Source organism: Vanacampus margaritifer, chromosome 2 (genome assembly GCF_051991255.1).
Source record: "Vanacampus margaritifer isolate UIUO_Vmar chromosome 2, RoL_Vmar_1.0, whole genome shotgun sequence".
NCBI classification, from domain to species: Eukaryota; Metazoa; Chordata; class Actinopteri; order Syngnathiformes; family Syngnathidae; genus Vanacampus; species Vanacampus margaritifer.
In genome coordinates this window covers 52,847,565-52,868,015 of record NC_135433.1, presented here as the reverse complement: position 1 = coordinate 52,868,015, position 20,451 = coordinate 52,847,565, and the positions used below count along the sequence as shown (strand labels likewise).

The following is a 20,451-nucleotide window of genomic DNA, read 5'->3' as shown; positions in this document are numbered from 1 at the left end:
TGTGTACACAAGGCTGTTTAGCCCTCTTTAACTCATTCACTGCCATTGACGGTTATAGACGTCAAATATTCATTTGAACTATTTCTATTAGTTTAAAAAATGTTTTCCACTTTTGTTAACAAGAGTATGAAAACCTATAATTTTTTATTGTACATTTATAACAGATATAAAATTTGTGATTAATCATGAGTTAATTTGTGAAGTCATGCAATTAATTACGATTACGAATTTAATCGTGTGACGCTCCTAATTTTTAATTAAATCTTTTTTTTTTTTTAAATCGCGTCAGGCGATTAATTTTTTTTATTGTAATTTAACGCATGACTTCAATCGTTAACTCATAATTAATCATACATTTTATATATTTTCTAAATGTACAATAAAAAAACATTTCTAGGTTTTCATACTCTTGTTAACAAAAGTGGGAAAAAATGGTAAACTAATAGAAATAGTTCAAATGATTTTTTTTACGTCAATGGCAGTGAATGAGTTAAAAACATCAACACATGCAGGATAATAGCAAACAATAAACGGAAAAGTGGATGGCATTGAAAAAATAGATATAAGGACTGTTTTTCAACATTGTAGTATTAATGTTTTACAAATTGGAAGTGGTTCGCTGTATCTCCAGTGTCTCCACTTGTCTTTGTGAGTATGTGTGCAAGAGGCTGTGTACGGCGTGTCTATATCTGGCTGACATCACATTGTACAGTAACGGATTAACAGCAGCACTGAGGTAGTAGAGCACAGAGGAGCACAGGTTTAAATACTGAGACAGATAGTATAGAAAATACAAATGTGTGTCGTTAGTGAAGTGTGTGTGGTTGCTTTGTGATTCCATGAAAGCAGTATATAGAAGTGTCGATTGTTGTGTGTCAACTGAATTGTTGTGTTCTACAGTGCTTGTAATTACATCTGGGACTCTTTGGCTACTTGGATCCAGTTGACTTCTGGTGGGTGGTTCATACAAATAAGCCGACATAGTATTAACAACATTCAGGTCTGATCTAGCAGCTTTAGTAACATTGCGAACGTTGTTGATAGATTCATCACTACTGACAGTCTGTTGGTCACTTGCGGTGCCCAGAGAGAAAAAGAATATCGTCCGGCCAACGTGGAAGGGCAGCCAGCACAGGACAAACGCCATTACGATCACTCCTGCGGGGACAAAAGAGGCAGTGAGGGAAGACAACACAAACACAACATAACAATTGCTATTTTTTTTCTGGGAAACACAAATGTATTTGGGTATCTGGTCATTACACCTGCAGAATGCTGACAATATAGAAACATATGGGGTTGATCTCATCTTTGCAATTATACAGCAGTTGCCACGCTTCTGGAAGTGCTTCTGAGGGGACTGTTTGGTCTACTCTGCAGGGACTCACAAACAGGATGTGCCTGGAAAAGCTACACATAAGAATACTCAAAAAGTAAAATTTGGTCAAAATAAGCCTGGAGTGGCTTTGTGCTAGCTAAGCGCATTGAGTTGTTAGATGTGCAGATTAGCGTTAGCGAGCAGTGTTAGCTTCTGATAAGCAGGGCTGTAGTCAAGTCCACCTTTATCGAGTCCAAGTCAAGTTACAGTCCACAAGGTCCGGGTCCAAGCCCAGATCAGATCAAGTGTAAACCTTAAAACAGAAAAATACTCGTTTCTTCTTCTTTATTTCAATATTGTCTTTGAAAGATAGAAGAAAAAAAATAATGTCACAGAGAGGAAAATGGCTGGAGAATTGTGTTGTTTCCTTTCCCTAATATGAATACAAAAATGTGAAGACATGGAGCATGCCATTTAAAGAAAGAACGGCGGCAGGCAGCGACTTACATCTTTAGGGTTCTCTGCAAGTGTTGAACAAAGTCTGACGTGGTGCCGTATGTGTCCAAAATTGTTTTCTTACAGAATCTGCAAGTTGCTTCATGTTTGGTTTTCTTTGAAGACATTGTGACTAACACCAGTTCTCGATGGTAAGTAAAACCAATTCATAACCTCGCAGGCTTGCTGCCTGGTAACCACGGTTACCGTGTGGCCAATGTCAATTCTGATTGTCTGAAAAACTTTATTTCAAGTTTCTTTTGAAAGAGGATGTTAATTTCCAGGAATAAAAACATAGTCCAATGGCTAAGTTGGAGACAAGTCTGAGTTTTAAAAGTCGGAATCCTTTCAAGTCCAAGACAACAACAACAACAACAAAACATGTCGTGTGGCAGATACTTGATTGCTGTGTTTTGTGATGTGTCCATAAGCCACATACACACAGTATAAGGTTTATTTGCATTTGCTTCGCTTTTGAAACTCCGAAAGTGAAGGCAAGTATAGTATCAAGCGCTCGCTAATGAGTGATATTAGACATGAAAGGGAGTGTATAAAGTATGCTATAATTATTGATCCTTGCAATGTCATAGAGATGTTATGATGACATTTTGCACAGCTTCTTTTCATTTCTCTTTAATGCTCAATATTGTTTATGTTTTTACAACTATTCACGGGAGATACTACAACGTGGTGCTAAAGCACTAGCTTTGTCTAAATGAGGCTTCTCAACTCACTTCAACGTGGTTCATTGCACTTTGATTCCACAACATGTTGGCAAATCAGAACTTTGGCCCACATAGTGCCAGCGAGTGTGACTTTTCCTTACCGAGCATTTTGACAGTGTGCCGATGACTTTGGTCTCTGCGGCTGCTCTGTGGGCGTAACCAAAGTGTCCTTCCGATCATACCATAGACCAGCCCAAGAATGCAGACCGGTACCAGGAAGTAGAGGTTGGATAGAATCATCATGGCTGACAATAGCCCAGAGGAAATGGCGTACTGTGTACAACGGCACTCCCTTCTGTCAGTCCAAGTCCCGTGTTGAGCAACACTTGCTTCCCATCCTCCTCCTTCGTCTTCTTTCATATTGCTTTGCTGACAGTGACCTCCACAAACTTCCTTCACCTCATCTTCTTTTTTGTCTTTTATTTCACCTATTGCATCCATTCCTGCTTCTTCTTTGTCAAACAATTTCAACCCTCTGGCTCTTTCACTCTGCCTTGCTTTTTCTCCCCATTTGTGTTCATGTAGTTCTCCCTCAAATGAAGATGACATATGTCTTCCTTCATCTCCATTCATTGTAAAGCCAACCGGTTCAACATCCACGTCCATCTGTCCACTGACCCTGACATCTTCTTGTCCAACTTCCTCAACTCCAACCATCAGCCACACAGGTGCTGCACTGACTGCTGCCGCCAGCCACAGGCAGCCAATAAGAATCCTGGTTCTGCTGCGTGTCACCAACGTCTTTGCTATAATTGGCCAGCAGACTGCCACATATCTCTCCAGAGAGAGGAAGGTGATGTGCAAGATGGTGCAGAAGGTGCAACACTCCGAGAGAAACATGGTCATCTTACAGGCAAGATCACCCAAGGGCCAGGGTCTGGGCCTCCATAACTGTAAGGGAAAGAGACAGTGACTTTTTTCTAAAGTTGCACCAAAAAAGATAAAAATAAATCATACACAAATAAGATGTACCTTATAGAGATCCAGAGGTAGGAGCAGAAGTATCATCAGATCACTGACAGCCATACTACTCAAGTACAAGTAGGTAGAACTTCTCATGTGTGGACGTAGCCAAACCACTAGAATTGTCAGAACATTTCCTAGGAGACCAAGAAGCAGCACGGGAATGTAGATGATCGTCACGCACACTAGAAATGAAAAGAGAGGCCTCTTCCGGTCAGTCATTTGAATTCTTATTGTAAATCTGGAGTCAGACGTCATGTCTTCTGACTCAGGAGCCCTTCATATTTGTTGTCTAATTCTCAGAGTCATCCAATAATTGAGCCTTTTGGTGACTTTGGTTGGAAAGGAGGAGTTAAACTCAAGTCGAGAAAGTCGTGTAATCTACGCTATTTCTCATATTTAAAGGGGGAGTCAACCCCAAAACAAATTTTTGACAATAATATGTTCTATGCAGCCCCACTAGTCTTAATATGGACTTCTGGTTAATATTGTGTTAGTGGAATATGATTTAAGCAGCAAAATCCAGTCATTTTTAAAATCCATCTCAGGGGGCGGCCATTTTGCCACTTGCTGATGTGAAGATGACATCAATGTTGCTCAGGCCTCAGGTAACAACCAATCACAGCGCAGCTTTAGAAAACAGGTCATTGGTCTTTGCCTGCGCCCTGAGCAACTGTGATGTCATCTTCAGTCGATAGCAATTGGCAAAATGGCCGCCCCCTGAGATGGATAAAAACAGCTGGATTTTGCGTCATAACTCTTATTCCACAAATAATATTAATCATAATGTCACGTTTAGACTATTGAGGTCACGTATTATTGTCAAGAAATGTTTAAGGTTGACTTCCATTTAAAAAAACAAAAATGCATATTAAAAAAAAAAAAAACTTTTTGTTAACAAAGGTTAAGCTTCACTGACACTCGTTATCTTTGACTTGTTAATCCATCTCTTCCCTCTGACTTTCTGTCCTCCTGGGATCTTTTAATTTTCACTTTAGCAATACTGTCCAACCCACTGGCTGAGAGATTCCACCTGTGCTCTTAATTGCATTCAACTTCTCTAACCATGACTTGTCATCCACCCATCTCACAATTACTGTCTCACCATCAATAACTCCTGTCTATCCCCTGTGCAGCCACCTTTTTTATGGGGACTACAGATGGAAACTAGCATTGTGCTAAATCTGGTGCAGCCATCTTTTTAATGTTACTCTACACTGTCCTTTTAATAAACTAAACTCATCATCATCACTATATGAAAAGCTGAATTGTCTTGCCTTTCTTTCTTAGATGACAGTATTGAAAAGCTTTCTACAAACAAGCAAAAAATGTATTCCAGGGTTTATTAAAAAAAAATACTGTACGATTACTGTACTTTGTCACACAGCACAAGAAGGTATGTTTTGTCACCACTGCACTTACTATTTGGTTGTTTTATTTGGCATATAATTTTAATAATTAAATACTAATAATTTTATTTCATTATTATTTTTTTCTAAAATCATGACTTTACTGTTGCGTTGGTGCATCACAGGTGTCAAACTCAAGGCCAGATGCGGCCAGCCTCATCATTTTATGTGGCCCACGAAGGTAAATCATGCGACTTCATGTTTTTTTCTATTACTAAAAGAGAGGTATTTAACAATATTTTGTGGCTGTAGTTGGCACTGGTATACCGCACAACTGTATCATAATTAAAGATGTTTTAGAATGTTTGGAAATACTTTACAGACAATTTCTTTCTTTCTTTCTTTCTTTCTTTTGTTATTTATTGCTACAAATACCAACCGAGCTCTGTGTATCCAAACATAGGTTCCTCCAAATCACAATTTTGGCTGGAACAGTCCTCCAGAAAGTCTGATGCTTGGCCACAGTTATCTCCCTCACAGCCACTGCCCATGTCCTCCAATGCCATTAGATCCATTATTTCACATGGTGAGCTTTCAAAGAAAAACAACACAGAGAAAGCAGCAGGACGCACGTTGATGGATTTCCCACTCAATAACATTCAGCCTATGTTCAGAGTGGACAAGATGCTTTTTTTAGTCATGTAATTCAGTTTATATATTCTAAAATTTTCACTGGAATTAAACAATATTTTATAGTGACAAAACTATAATTAAAAGTGTGTAAATTTACACATAAAATAAATGAAGAATAGTGAATTCAATAGATAGCATGACATTTTTCCAAATCTAATCTGCTAATCTGACTATATGGTCACTCTCTGGAAATCATCATTACGGTCTTCTTCTCTTCTTTTTTTTTTAAATTAGACCCAGCCATTATTAGTATCATGACAACATAATTTGCAACGACTGTCCAGTAAAGCCATACATACTCTTTAAAGAAATATTAAATCCTACTTGCGAAACAAAATCATAAACCTCTCAAGTCAAATGTGACACTTACCGGTTAAGAGAGGCATCCATGTGTAGCACACCTCCATAGACACATTCGAGCTGTGGCTGTCGTTTAGACATACAGTATATGATGTACCCCTCTCTCACCAACTCTCATCTTAAATGGTCCAGTATCAGCTTCTGTTCCACACACAAGAGTAAGATGGATCGATACTTGGATATCGATACTCTGATAGAAACTTACCGATATTTGAATCAAAACCCAGGATCACATGTCAATGTTTTATTCAAAAATATAAACATGTGAGGCAAATGTAATCAATTTTATCTTAAGACTTTCGGGACCTGCACTACACTCTGACCTTATCCCATCAATGACCCGTTGAACATCAATTGGTGTAATAGTTCTAAAGCAGAATCAATTGCCACATCTGTTTTAGCTCAAGTTGCAGTCGGAAAAAGAATAACCAGACCCAGAGCTAGCAATCATAGAGAAATGTTGTCTGAATGCCTCAACAATTAATAATACTTCACTTCATTGTTAAAGGATCTTTGTGGAGTTTGTCACATTTTGACTCGCGACTGCCACTTCTGGCCCAAAGCGTGACTGCAGCATCTGTGTCAGGCTCGTTCATGGTGCGTGTGCGAGTACGTGCACGATCTTAAAGCGACAGGGAAGATAAAGCTGATAGGTGCGGTCAGAGTAAAACAGTCAGGGCTCTTCGTACTCATCTGGGCATTGGTGGAGCATGCAAGATGTAAAAAAAAAAGCTTTAATATTACTTTTTTAAACTCCACAATGCATCTTTAATTCTAATACAAGTAGTAAGATTTTATGTGGATATATGCTATTAATTTGCCTCCAAAATTGTTTTGGGTTCTTAAAATTTTATGACCAACATAGTAGTTTGCTTTGGTGTTTCAGTTTATTTCTCAACTCTTTAGAGATATTAGAGATAAGATCAGAAGACTCACTTTGTAAACAATATTTTATCCACGCTGCATCTCGTTGTCAAAATGAATAAAAAAAGATCTCATTTTATCCAGGCTAAATGTTCCAGGGAGCATGGTTGTTAATTATCTCGACAAGTTCAGTGTATAAATATTTCCAAGCATCTTCTGTATTTGGTATTACAGTTCTTGAAATCTAACCCAATTGATGTTCAGAATGTCTTAAATGTGGAGTTGGGGTTTAACACTAGGATTTTTCCATACTTTAATAAATTTAGGTGGAAGATGAGGCACTTTAATTTTCCAGGTGCAAATAGACACTGAATGAATCAGGTCTGAGTCTGTCAGGATGAGAATCCCAAATCCAGTCAAGTAAGGAAGAAGAGCTCGGACCAACTCTAGTGGATTGACACATTCTCTTATTTAATCATTTATTATCTGATTTGGACCTAAAAGTAACACTCAGTTTCCCACTTACACTATTGGATTCAGATGCTGAAAAATCAATTACAGCTGAGATGGGCAACTTAAACGATGAAGGGGGGCCACCATTTTTCATCAGCACCGTTGGGTGTCTACTGTCTACATAATACAGCGCACTTTTGAACCAGATGTATTACCAAAATGCAATTTTAAATAAGGACAAAATATGTGCATAAGTCAGTTTTTCCCCCAGCAAATAGTCAGAAGAGTATTTTAATGCGTGAATGCAAATGCATATAAAAGATACATTCCTCAATTATGAAGGTTTTGAGGCAAAAAAATACAAAAAAAATAATTCCCCTGTGCAAAGGGCTCTTTTGCATCACAATAGCTACTGTTGATGATTATTTTGTTAAAAGCAAAACAAAATTTATGAGATGGCGCTTTTGCTTTAGAGGCAACTTAGGTTGAAATCTTTCATGGTTGATAGCATCAAATGAGGCAAATAGATAGGTTTATGTTTAAATTCGTCCTTTTTTTATTTTTATTTTTACCAGAACACCAGTTTCTTGTCCTGGCTTCTTACACGGAGCTCTCTTCTGGCAGACGGGTGCTAGGGGCGTTCTTAAGAAATGCCTGCCATCTCGTGGTGAGTACTGTTATTATAAAATAAATTATCAAACTGGCCGGCTACAGTAAATTTTTCATTTTCAAAAATTAATTGAGGGGCATTTTGAGCATTGGCCCATTAAAATTGTGCATTTATAGTGTTTCTACGTTCTAAACATTTTGCAAAGTATTGATAATGGGCTCTTTGTACAAATCCACTACTTCCTGAACTCAGGACAAACTGATTAATCCAGGTGTGTATGGCCATTGTTGTCGTGGTTACTGAGGTCAGGTACACCTGGATTAATCAGTTTGTCTAATAATGAAAGACAGGAAATAAAGGAGTGGTACTGAGTTCAGGAAGTAGTGGATTTGTGCAAAGAGCCCATTATATTTATCACCATAAGGAATCAATATTGATATCAGTGGCGCCAGCCTCTATTTTAGTTTTGTAGTACAGTATTTTCCATCACTAACACGCACAGCCCCAAAGCAATCATATAACAGCGTGTATTTTTTCATTTATTAATTTTGTTATATTGTACACAAGAAAATAGTCCTTCTTATTCTTACAACAATGGGGAGCTACAGTATTAAAATCCATATTAAATAGCATGAGGACAGATTATTATGATTCTACCAGTGACTGTGGAAAAGAAAAAAATAGAGTATGTACCAGTGTCATTTGTTGCGAACGAGAACACATGACGTCACCGTTCGTAACCAACTGCTCATTTTACAGAGCACGAACCCGGAAATTGTAATTACACATAATGTCCACTATAGATCGTAAGCGTTATTCCAGGGAGGTCCAAAGAGGTCTGATTTTGTTCTTGTCCTGCCGTAGCTGCAAACGAAAAAATGGCGTTGAGAGCAGTTTTGAGGAATAAGCGTACTTTATCAGGTTTGTCGCCCGTATAGCGTTTTACAATGTTGGGAGCACATTGTGTCTTCGTTATCAACTGAAGAACAATTCAACGTGAAACTACTCTTGGTCAGCTGGTTATCTGTGGCACAGAATGTGGAGCAAAGGTCACAGAGGGTCTTTCATTCAAACGATCGCCTCATCATTATTATTTTCAGTTAACTCCTTACATAATGTACGTTTATATTTAAATTAGGCAATGTGTATTGTGTCGTTTGCACATTTTAAACCATACGTATTTAGGAGAAAAGAGGTGCTTGGTTAGTGTCATTAAATAGCATATCTCAGTTGAAGAGAGTTCCTTGTGTTTAGTATGTGTGCATATGTGTCCAGGCCTATTTTCACAGCTGTCCATCAACACCAATCATGGCAGAGTGTGTGCATCGACGGTGCTGGCTACACATCAGAGGAACAACTCCACATCGTCTAAAATTTCAGTGAATCTGGACCAGAGTACAGGTAATTTTTCAGACTGCTTCAAGTGTGGCTAAGGTGGTAGATAGATAGATGAATGGATGGATGGAAATAAGTTGTTGAGCTACATGAGAAGGCTGAAATAGTAGAAACACCCCTGAGTATGATTTTTGAAAATGAAGTATCTCACAAAAGTGAGTACAACACATTTTGCTTCAACATAGTCAGTGTACAGCCTCCCTCAAATTAACTCCAAACAAATTAGTAAACAATTAGAAAAATATCCAAACTGTGCCCAAAGAGTCAAATGTAACTGCCCCCCCCCCCCCCCTTACTATGCCGTGATGCATATTTGAATTGTGTCGTTTTAAACCATATATGTGTACATCTAACCTTAGAAGGATGACCACGAGTTGGGGCACAGTTTTTGTGAGTAACCTGGTTTGTAAAACGAGATGTTGACAGTATTTTGATAAAGATAAATAGACAAACATGGTTCTCATTTCAATTTGAACACGTCATGTTCCTATTCAAACAAAAGCAGGATTACCAGTTAATTTGAATGTATTTGTTACTTCTCCCTAAAGGAAAACATTAGGGAGTGCTGCCAATTCTGATACCGATCATCCATGAGTGAGATCAGTCGATTCCGATGCTGATCACATGGATTAGCTGCACATTTTTCAATGATCACTTATGAGTATTTTAATAAACAATTAGTCTGTAAATTATTCTGTGACTGTCAATTAATTGATGAATTGGATTTAATAAAAACAAATATTTGATCCAATTTTCCATCCCTTAATTATACAAAAATATAAATATTTTTGTTGTGCGTTTAGTTTTAACGTAAACTCCAATTGGAGTGTCAATAAACATCACAACAAGGCTTGCTCAGGGATGTCAAAATAGAATATTATAATAGTCCTGCTGCAAGTAACAGGTGCATTTATTTCGGACACTTTGACAACACAGAAACTTGCATACCCACACACACACCGTGCTGTTTAACGCATGAATTGCCTTTCTTGAACTATAATGTTTTTGTGATTGTGAGAAGCCACAATTGAAATCACTATTAATTGCCAATTGCTCTATTTTTCCCCATGCAGACTTTTTTTCTGTGACTAATTGTGTAAATTATCTTCTTTTTTATGTGTGTCGGATGTCTTCTTCTGGTAGGCGTGGCTGTGATGCATATGCAGAGTCCGCCAGTCAACAGCCTCAGTTTGGACTTCCTCACAGAGTTTTGCATCAGCTTGGAGAAGCTAGAAATGGACAAGAGCTGCCATGGCCTCATCATTACCTCTGTACAAAACTCTTTTGCAACATTTTTAATGTGATGATTTTTTTTAAAACATGGTTTTCTTAAATTGTTTTTGTTTGTTTTTTGTGATGCAGAGTGTACCCAAGGTGTTCTCAGCAGGGCTAGACATCTTGGAGATGTATGGAAAGAGTCCAGAACGCTGTGGGGAGTTCTGGAAAGCTGTTCAGGAGATGTGGCTGAAACTCTACAGTTCCAACATGGTCACTGTAGCTGCAATCAATGTACGAAGCAATACTGAGGCCTTGACAAGAGCAAAACAAAAAAAACTTAGTTTTCCCTCCTTCCATAGGGCTCCAGTCCTGCAGGTGGCTGTTTAATGTCTTTGACCTGTGACTGTAGAATAATGGTGGACAACCCACGGTATAGCATCGGCCTTAATGAGACTCAGCTCGGCATAGTTGCACCTTTTTGGTAATAATTCCCCACATTGCAATACTGAGGACAAAAATGATAGCAATGTCATGATACAAGTTGCACTTAAAACGGCATTCCCTGTGCTGCTCATAGGTTTAAAGACACCATGGTTAACACGGTGGGTCACCGCCACGCAGAGATGGGCCTGGCTCTGGGGGTGCTCTACAGCCCAACGGAGGCTCTGAAGATAGGACTGGTGGACCAGATAGTCCCAGAAGATAAGCTCATGACCACAGCCGAGCAGATAATGGCCAAGTGGTTGGCCATTCCAGGTGTGTAATAGTGGGAGGAGCACAGGCCATTACATTTGGCTTATCGGTCAAGCGCATGCATGTGAATCCCCGTTTACACTAAAATGTACAACCAAATGATTTTGTCTAAAGAAAGCAGGTTTGCTAAATGCTAATACTGTATGTAAATATAATGCCATAGACTGGCTAATAGAAATAAGCATAGACATGTTATCATTGTAAACCTTCAAACGGCTGCTAGTTGACACACACGGAGCAGCAAGCCATACAAGCAGCATATAACAATTTTCACAAGTAAAGCTGTGTGACCGTATAAAATGTAGATTTTTTGTTGTGAGATTTACCTTGTTGCCAATGAGAGAATCCTTGATTTTATTTTCCTCAGTTTAGTCATATTTTCACTGGATATAGGGTACATACTTACAAACTTTGCAAATACTTATTTACATTTTTTTGCACTTTTGTGGATTCCTGGGAAAGTTGATGCACTACCAGATATTTTAAAATTGGTAGTAATGTCAAATAATGCCTTTATTATTGACCTGAGCGATCCGTCTTGTGTTTTCCAGCCCACGCCAGGCAGATCACCAAGTCCATGATGAGGAAGCCGACCATCGACAAGCTGACATCCAAAAGAGAGGCTGACGTCCAAAACTTTGTGAGTTTCATCACCCAAGACGCCATCCAAAAGTCACTCCGTACGTATCTTGAGATGCTCAAAAAGAGGAAGGCTTGATAATATTGTGTAATAAGCCAAGGCCTTTGATCAGAAGTCAACTTGACTGACTGAACAATAGTGCTGCTAAGACTGTGATGTCATTGTCCAGTACTGCTACTTCAGGTTCGACCCGTCTTTCTAACATCAGCAAGAGAATTTGCTCATTTTGCTAATTGGGTCGTGTCAATCTATTGAAGGCCTGTTCGGATGTCCATGTAATATAATATTGTGAATTAGTTTTATTTGCTTAATGGTATGAACAAATCTAGCTCACCTCACATATCAGGAGTTCCCGTTATTGTAACGAGCATCACATTCTCATCATTGAAGTGCCTGACATAACCCAGACATGAAAACTTGGTGCTGTTCTTTTTTTGTTTCCCTTTGTATTCAGTTTTATCTGGTTTGTTGTTGGAATGTAGCTGTAATTGTTCAAACTTAAAGCACTCATTTGGCTTTTTTATTTTTTTTTGCTGTTACAGCCTTGAAGTGTAATTTGTGCCACTGTTGTACAGTGATACACATGTTCGTATCTTGAAATAAAATGCTCATTCTACAATCTGTGCACTTCAGCATGAATTGTCCTGGCTGATCTATTACTATCAAATAAAGCAGGCGATTAAGGCTGTGTCTTATCCACAACATAACTTAATTGTGTTTCTATGAATCTAACAGTCAAATTAAATTTGTGCAGACATTTGCTTTGAGAGCTTTTTATTTTATTTTTAATGAATTGGCACTACACTATGTGAATACAAATAACTGAATGTAATTCAATAAAGATCTTGTGAGCACACTGTAAGGTGGAAAAGAGGAAGCACGTACTGTATATGATATTTGATTGAAAAGCGTTCAATACATTTAGGTAATACCAAGACTAAATCATGTGTGAGTGTTCACCAAATGTCCTTGTAAAACATCTAAAAAGCTATGTTACAAAAGATGGACACAGTTTCTGTAATTTGCAGAGATTTAATAGTTTGTATTTGATTATTGTTGAGACCCAGAGTGAATGTTTTGATTGTGCATTGGGGAATTTGATGGTCTAGTTTGATGTGGATTTCCCATGGGCTCAAACAATCAGCTTCACCTCCACAGGGTAATGGTCACTGACAGCCAATGCCTGAGAAAGAAAGTATACACTTATCAGTAGTATACTTCCTTTAATAAATAATTACATTAACGTTTAAGGTAAGAATACTAATATAAAGCAAGTGTGGTATGGAACAAGGACTTTTTGTAGGATAAAGTGGCATGTGAGGGCCCCCAATTTTTATTTTATTATTATTTTTAATAGTTGTAGATAAAAAACAAGGTGTTGAGTCTGTCTATGTATTTGCCCCATGCTGCCTTCTGATGGTGGTTAGCACAAATTAATATAAGTGTTTTGACAAACGCGTCTCCAAGACACTTAAGACTCCTGGGAGCTGTTTTAATTTGGGGAAAATTGCATTATTGTATGTTTACTTTAAGTGAGTTCAGACTAAATCATGTGCATCTAAATACCCTAACATCAAGATGTTGAGGTATGCGTTCCTCATCCAGTGTTGTTCCTTCACCCCACTCACCACCAGTAATTTGAAAGTGTGCTCCTTCAGTGTACCCCTGCATGAAATTGCTCACATATTTGCAATGTGATCATGTCCACTCGCCTCCACAACCATATTTACCATACTGAAGCTGAGATTCAGATCCACCATGAAGTCGTACACCTCAGCACTGTGCTGCACTACTCCCTTCTTTGTGTCGTCAGTCACCACAATCCTTAAAACACATAAGTAAGTTTGGGACTACTCAGGCACAAGATCTGTTTCAAATGTTCTACTTTAGCTATTATTGATAATAATAATAATGTGCAGTTGAAATTGTGAAATATTAATATATTGTGTAAAATGTATTTAAATGTATAAAATAGTTTGGATTTCAATTCTAGATCCTATTTCTATGACGTTGTGTACATAGCGTGTGCCTACACAGAATTCGTGTCTGTCTACCTGTCATATGCACAATCGGTGTGTGACACTGTGGTGTCGGCTTCATTAGGGATCAACCAATGGAAGCTCTTGTCTGTAAAGAGGCGGATCTGCGTCCACTCTGACTCCATGACATAGTTGCAGTCTGTGTTGAAGTCACCGAGAAGAATGATGTCCTGCAAGTCCAATGCATGAGTGTCACTCATTTACTTTTATACAGTATAAATAATGAATTGTTTCTTACGCAATCAAATTATATTCACATTGGTGTTCCATCTGGTACGGACATCAGTCACCACATCGTAGAGCTCGTCTACCTCCTGCAAGGCAAAGTCTGGCGAAGTGTGTTGTGGGATCAGAACGAAGTTCCTCACAACTAGAAACAAGAAGACCATCAGTAAGAGACAGTATGACAAAGTTAATGCCAATATTAATTCCAATTATTTTATAGTGTGGGGGATCAATAGTTAATTAATATACAATACAGTGTTCCAAAGAATGAGGCCACCATTTGATTATCTTTTTCACAACAGTCATTTGGACATAAAACCACAGAAATTGTACAGATGCACATTAACATTACTCATACACAACAAGCGGCAGTATGGCATTGGGAATAAATCTTCAAAAATATATACTTTAATCTGTTTATTGCATCCCAGTTCAACTTTGCTGTCAAACTAAAGAATACGCGAAGTGTGCATTATGTTTGGCATGCGTAAAAAATCTAGTAAAAAAAAGAAAAGGCATGGCTACCAAAAAGCCATAATTTGAATGGCGGAGATTGGAGTGCTGAACGTGTTTGCGTAATTGTACACCTTAATGCTTGCAAGCATTGTTTAAACGGCTTTCAGGCTTAAGTGACAAAACGACAGGTGCACTTTGTGACATTTTTAACTGTCCTAATTGAGTCTATAGGAGGGTAATAAGAGAAGACGGAAGTGTACGCATATAAACTTCCGTTCACTCTTCCCATTTTCCAGACAGCAAATAAAGATCCAAACGGACGCAAAAGAGGCTAAAATGTAACATTTCTTGTCTAACATATTTATTTTGTCAATATCCCGAAACCGAGGGGAACAGACGGAAGCATCACGAAGCTTGCCAGACGTACGTGTAACTAAACTAATGGAGTGACGGTCATTTAAGAACCTGCTTCTAGCCCCAATTGAAGAAAGATCCGACCCGTCTCTTCCTTCGCGTCCCGGTGTCCCTCCTCAGTCCAACTCCCAGAAAAGTGCACACATTCAGCCAAATATTAAGCACTTAAATAAGTTGAACTGTTGTGTCCCGGCAGAGGGCAGTCAGTAACGACACGCTATGCACGTTTGAAATAGATTAAATTTAAAAAAACATCAAATTTCCAACGAAATGGTCCAAATCAGAGCTTCTGCCGTTAGACTACTGCGGTCAGACTTTATTAGTTTTCAAGAGATCATGACGTCACGTGACTTTCTCTGACCACGCCACCATGCGGCAGGAAAGTATTGGCGCAGCGTTAATGGGCTACAATGATGAGGAGGGTAAAAACTAGAGTTTATCCGGTCAACTTTCCGCTCAAGAGCATTGACAGTCACTTTGATGAAAAGGACATGATATACATGCGCGAGGTGAACATGTTGGATTGCCGATAAAGTGTCAGGAAGTTGTTGTGTTTTCAATTTGGCGATGCATTGGTTCCTCTTTTGGTAGCCTGGAGCATGCTCAATCCTTTTTTTTGCCTCTTCTTGCTGTGGCAGCTGATCCACAACAGCTGTCAATCGTTAAGGTGTGGCGTTTGTTGTTTTCTCAAAATGGCAGAGGCGTCTTCTATGCTGCCAAAATGGTTGCGTTGACGCCCATTTTGGGACGTGTGACGTCAATGTCCGGATCTCTATGAAAAGTTGTTCGCAGACTACTAGCAGGCCTACTACCCATAATGCACCACGTTGTCGAGATGCACACTTTGCTGAGAAGGGTCTTGTGAAGGGGGTGGGGTGTTACTTTCTGCAACCTGCAATCAGATAGAGTTGGACTTCGCTTATGTCAACCACAGTGGGGACAAGCCGCGCTGATGAAGGCAGCAAAATGTGTTCGAAGGTGTACACGCGTCAGGCAAACCCTTTGAAAGTGTAGGGGACGAATCTTGGTCTTTATGAAACTGACCAAGTCCCCAGTGCCATCTGCGCCCGTGCATTTGCGTTTTTTGTTGTTGTAGTGTTTAGGGGATTTTGTATCGTCTTTATTTTTTTTGCATAGTAGCTTTTAGTTACTTTTTTTTGGTGTCCAGCTCCTTTCTTGCTTCGTCCATCCACCTTAGTTCAACATTGCTGATGAGCTTCAGGTGTGTTGGAGAAGAGAAACATCCAAAACCTGCAGAACTCTGGCCCTGAGTTTGGACACCATTGCTTTAAGGTGTACAGTTATGCAAACACTTTCAGCACTCCAATCTCTGCCATTCAAATGATGGCCATTTTGGTAGCCATGCTTTTTTTTTTTTAACTTGATTTTCACGCATGCGCAAACATAATGTACACTTTGCTTATTAAATTTTGCATCTTTTAAAACAGTGGTTCTCAACCGCGGTCCTCGAGTACCCCTATCCAACCCGTTTTCCATGTCTCCCACAGCCAACACAGGTGTGTCAAACGATCAGCTAATCAGCCCTCTCTGCATGAAGCCTGATAACGCACCTCAGCTGTGTTGGCTAGGGAGACATGGAAAACAGCCTGGATAGGGGTACTCGAGGACTGGGGTTGAGAACCAGTGTTTTAAACAACATAATTTTGCCTCAGATTCCACTAGCTTCTCTATTCTCTGTACAAAATGACTAATATTACCGCAGTATTGTAAGCTGTATACGTTACAATCAACGAACCTTCATAAATAATGTTGCTTTCATTTAATATTATCTTCGAGTCCCTACCAGTGTCATTTGAGGAGAACATGACGACAAAGGGCTCCCTTATAAAAGTGTCATTCCCACACGGCTCACAACCGTCGTCATACGTGTAACTTTTTGCCACTGACACGGTCTCCTCCCTGGAAAGAAACATGTTAATGTTGATGATATACTACAGTAAGCTACATAAGGTCACACTCACAATAATACATTCTGTAAGAAACAAGATGCTTTTGTCACTCCAATTGTGTGTGTGTGTGTCTTTGTCAATTTAATTCATACATGAGCTTTTGGGGTTTATTTTAAATTTATTAATGTTGATATTACAGAACAGCTGTACGGAAGAAAGGCCAAACAGATGTTTGGGAGTTTGCATTACATTAAAATACTTAATGACCCCTTGCCCCCCATATACGCCATATATTAAAAAACAAAAAATAAAACAACAGTAAACCTAATAAAAATGGACTGAATTGGCTGGCAACCAGTTCAGGGTCCGAAGCCAGCTAGGATAGCACCCAGCACCCCCGCGACCCTTGTGAGGAATGAGCGGTTTAGGAAATGGATGGATGGCTAGAAATTAAACTAAACAAAGCAATTTTTGAAATGAAAACTAACAAACTCGCTCTAAAAACTAGGAGTAATTGTAACTGTATTATAAAATGAATTAAAAACAAAATAAAAACGAACCATGCATATTTGTCTATATGCAAGTATTATAAACTATAGTGTGTACCTGTATAGAAAGAGATAGCGTTCCTTGTAGGAACTACGACCCAAAGGCTCGCTGACAATATGCTTGTACCTAAATTGTGGAGAACCTCTGAAAAAACAAACAGTATGAATTAATGAGCATTTATAACGTACTTTCATACTGTTCTGTTGATATTATAAAAGGAATCGCTATGAACAACACTACATAACGTTTTATATTTATCCTAACCTGTTGACATTATGCATGAGTTTTTTGGTGGCTGAGAGGTCATTGTCTCGGACCTCCTGGATCAGAATGATGTCGTAGCGGTGGACGATCTGCAACAGTTATAGTGTTTGCTGTTTGTCATAATGGTCAATGAAATGAAGTACAATTTATGTAATCCACGTCCTACAAATACATCTGACTACATCTGTCAATTAACAAGGTTAAGCAGGGTATCTTCTAACCTTTCTTGCCTATTGCTTGTTGTCTCCACAAACTGACTAGTAAAGTAGGCCATTATGCTTCACTTCAACAGCAAACTGAACTTTTTCTTAGTGAGGATCTTGATAAAGATGCAGATACAGGAATTAATTGTCTCCAATTGTTACCATAGCATCAATGGAACACACCCCTCCCTCCATATGGTCATCATCCTTCACAAATCCAGAAGTACAGTACAGTAAGACCTTGTATCTGACCTTGGTGATGATGTTCATCAAGGTTGTGTTGGAGGCTTTCTTGTCACCAAAAGACTTGATGTTGAAGGCTCCCAACAGCAAAGATGTAGACAGATGCAGCAGGGCCAAAAAAAGACCCAACCGGTACACCAAACTCATCCTGGGGGTCATATTGATAAGAAAAAAAATAGATATACAAAACTCTGACTGACAGAAGTTATAGATTAAATGTAGCTATGCATTGCAAAAGAAAGGCAATGAATGTGCAGATATTGCTTCTTTTTCACTGAAGTTTAAAGGAAGATTTTTTTTTTTTTTACTTTATGATAGGTGAAATATTACACTTACTGGATAATGTATTACTCAGGTGAGAACAAAGTTACCTTAAGTTAAAAAAGTGGTCAAAGGCTTTCTGAAATTTACACTGTGATAAGAAATGTATTGTATGAACATTCTTTATCACTTAATTCAGTGTTTGTCAACCTTGGGATGGAGATATTTTAGATTTGAAAAAATCTCAACCAAAAATGTCCCAAAAACTGGATCATCTAGTGGAGGAGTAGTTAAATTGTTTAGTCTGCCGCAGTTCAATAGCATTATAAGAGAAATGCTAAATTTTCCCACTGGTTCATTTTTGGACTTCCAACTTTGTAGGAAGCATTTTGAGAAGGCCTTACCCTGTTCTAGCACTACTGTGCCCCAAAGCACAAAGCGATGTACAAAGGATGGCTCGGTGAATTTGATCTGAAGGAACTGAAGGCATAGATACACCAATCCGACATCGGAAGCCAGACAGCATTGGGCCGACGGCATGCACCGTCTGATCGGTGCATAAATTACTGTCCTAAAATAAGCAAATTCGACATGTTGAACCGTCATCGGGCGTCGGGGCCATTTGATCACTATGATTGTCTTTTAGCTAGCGAATCAGCACACGGGGCAAGAAGAGGAAGTGAACAAACGCAGATAAACAGTACTGATGAAAAGCCTGGACCATTTTTTTTCACTAATTTTGCACATCGTCACCCTGCTGTATCCTCCACATTTGAATGTACAATGTCTGTCTAGAAGATCGGGAAGATGACTTCGCCTCTTTGGCGAGAGACCGGCATTGTATGATATTACTGTTAAAAGGTTTGCCAACAAAGGTATGAAAGCCAAACTATGGCATGACATGGGGATGCGACTGGATATAGCAGGTAGGATATACTTTTATATACGATACTGTGCAAAAAGCACAGTGGGAGGACATTGTTGGAGAATAAGTAACCGGTATGCTTGTTTACGTTTTTATATCCTGCCCCCGTTAAGAGGTTTCCGGTTGCCTTTAGGAATAATGACTACCGCCGCCGATGGTATGGAGGGGAATTACTTCTTGCGCATGCGCTGAAGGTACGTAATAGTCAGGGTCATTGCGGTGTGAATTTACATAATTTTTCTACACGATGTGCCGACGTCTGGGCTGACGCCACAGGGGGTAGGTGTCGGTCACATTTGGATTTCCATTTTCTATAGTGCTTGTCCAAGACTTGAATGAAGATTGTAAAGCTGATGTAAAAACTCAGTTTTCCTACTGAATGAGTTTCAAAGTGAGTTTCAAACTCAGTCCCAAGATTTCACAAAGAGTGGACCGCAATAGATAAACTAAATAGATACAATGACGCAAATACATAAATTGCTGCAATTTGATGACAACCAGTCCTCTCCCTGAAAGTCAGCTGGGACCCTAACGAGGACAAGCAATATGGAAAAAGGATGGATGTAAAACAAGTTGCGGCGAGAGAAAAGCTGCAGAACATGAAAACTGAAAGACTGGTAATGTTAGTTTAGTGAATGCAGAAACAAGGGCCCAAAAATAGCAGAGCCAATTAAGAGCAACCAAACAATAGTTTATTTAACTAAGGGAGCACGTAGGACGTGAGGATGACAAAAAATACAGGGATTGAAAAACAAGTCAGCAAAAGTTTAATGAAAGGATCTAATGAATGTGGGTAAGGTAAAGTAAGGTGGATGGGCAAAGCAAGAGGAGCTCTTAAAAATAGCTACTATGCAAAAAAAAAGATGATTAAAAAAAACTCTAAACACTAACGAAAAAAAACAGCTGCCCAGGACACACAATTGAGCAAAGAAGAGATAGGACCTAAGTAGGATAGACATTAACTACTGAGAAAAGTTAACCTGTCACTACTTAGGTGGAAGAAACGAGACACAAGAGTACAACAAAGTGGCAGTAAGCAGTTACATAACGAGGCAGTCTGGCAATGACAAGCGAAATGATATTTGGGGCCCTGCTCCTCTGTCTCCTGCGCTTATGAACCTAATTA

General features: G+C 39.0%; 3 protein-coding genes across 3 annotated transcripts; 1 reads left to right on the top strand and 2 right to left on the bottom strand.

Moving 5' to 3' along the window:
- Nucleotides 1-929: 929 nt before the first annotated feature.
- On the bottom strand, nt 930-5,425 carry LOC144043112 (growth hormone secretagogue receptor type 1-like). Its single transcript, XM_077556349.1, has 5 exons — nt 5,290-5,425; nt 3,511-3,686; nt 2,640-3,429; nt 1,061-1,158; nt 930-950 (listed from the first exon to the last, which is right to left on the bottom strand). Exons 1-5 carry the CDS (start codon nt 5,423-5,425, stop codon nt 930-932), a joined length of 1,221 nt encoding a protein of 406 aa, XP_077412475.1.
- A 3,189-nt stretch (nt 5,426-8,614) lies between these two features.
- On the top strand, nt 8,615-12,455 carry eci1 (enoyl-CoA delta isomerase 1). The gene is made up of 7 exons (XM_077559655.1): nt 8,615-8,751; nt 9,106-9,231; nt 10,369-10,496; nt 10,588-10,734; nt 10,803-10,924; nt 11,021-11,199; nt 11,748-12,455. Exons 1-7 carry the CDS (start codon nt 8,709-8,711, stop codon nt 11,912-11,914), a joined length of 912 nt encoding a protein of 303 aa, XP_077415781.1. The 5' UTR covers nt 8,615-8,708; the 3' UTR covers nt 11,915-12,455.
- Nucleotides 12,456-12,653: 198 nt separating this feature from the next.
- dnase1 (deoxyribonuclease I) lies at nt 12,654-18,298 on the bottom strand. The gene is made up of 8 exons (XM_077559656.1): nt 18,149-18,298; nt 17,694-17,782; nt 17,487-17,573; nt 16,775-16,890; nt 14,133-14,245; nt 13,891-14,045; nt 13,567-13,660; nt 12,654-13,019 (listed from the first exon to the last, which is right to left on the bottom strand). Exons 1-8 carry the CDS (start codon nt 18,296-18,298, stop codon nt 12,969-12,971), a joined length of 855 nt encoding a protein of 284 aa, XP_077415782.1. The 3' UTR covers nt 12,654-12,968.
- Nucleotides 18,299-20,451: the final 2,153 nt, after the last annotated feature.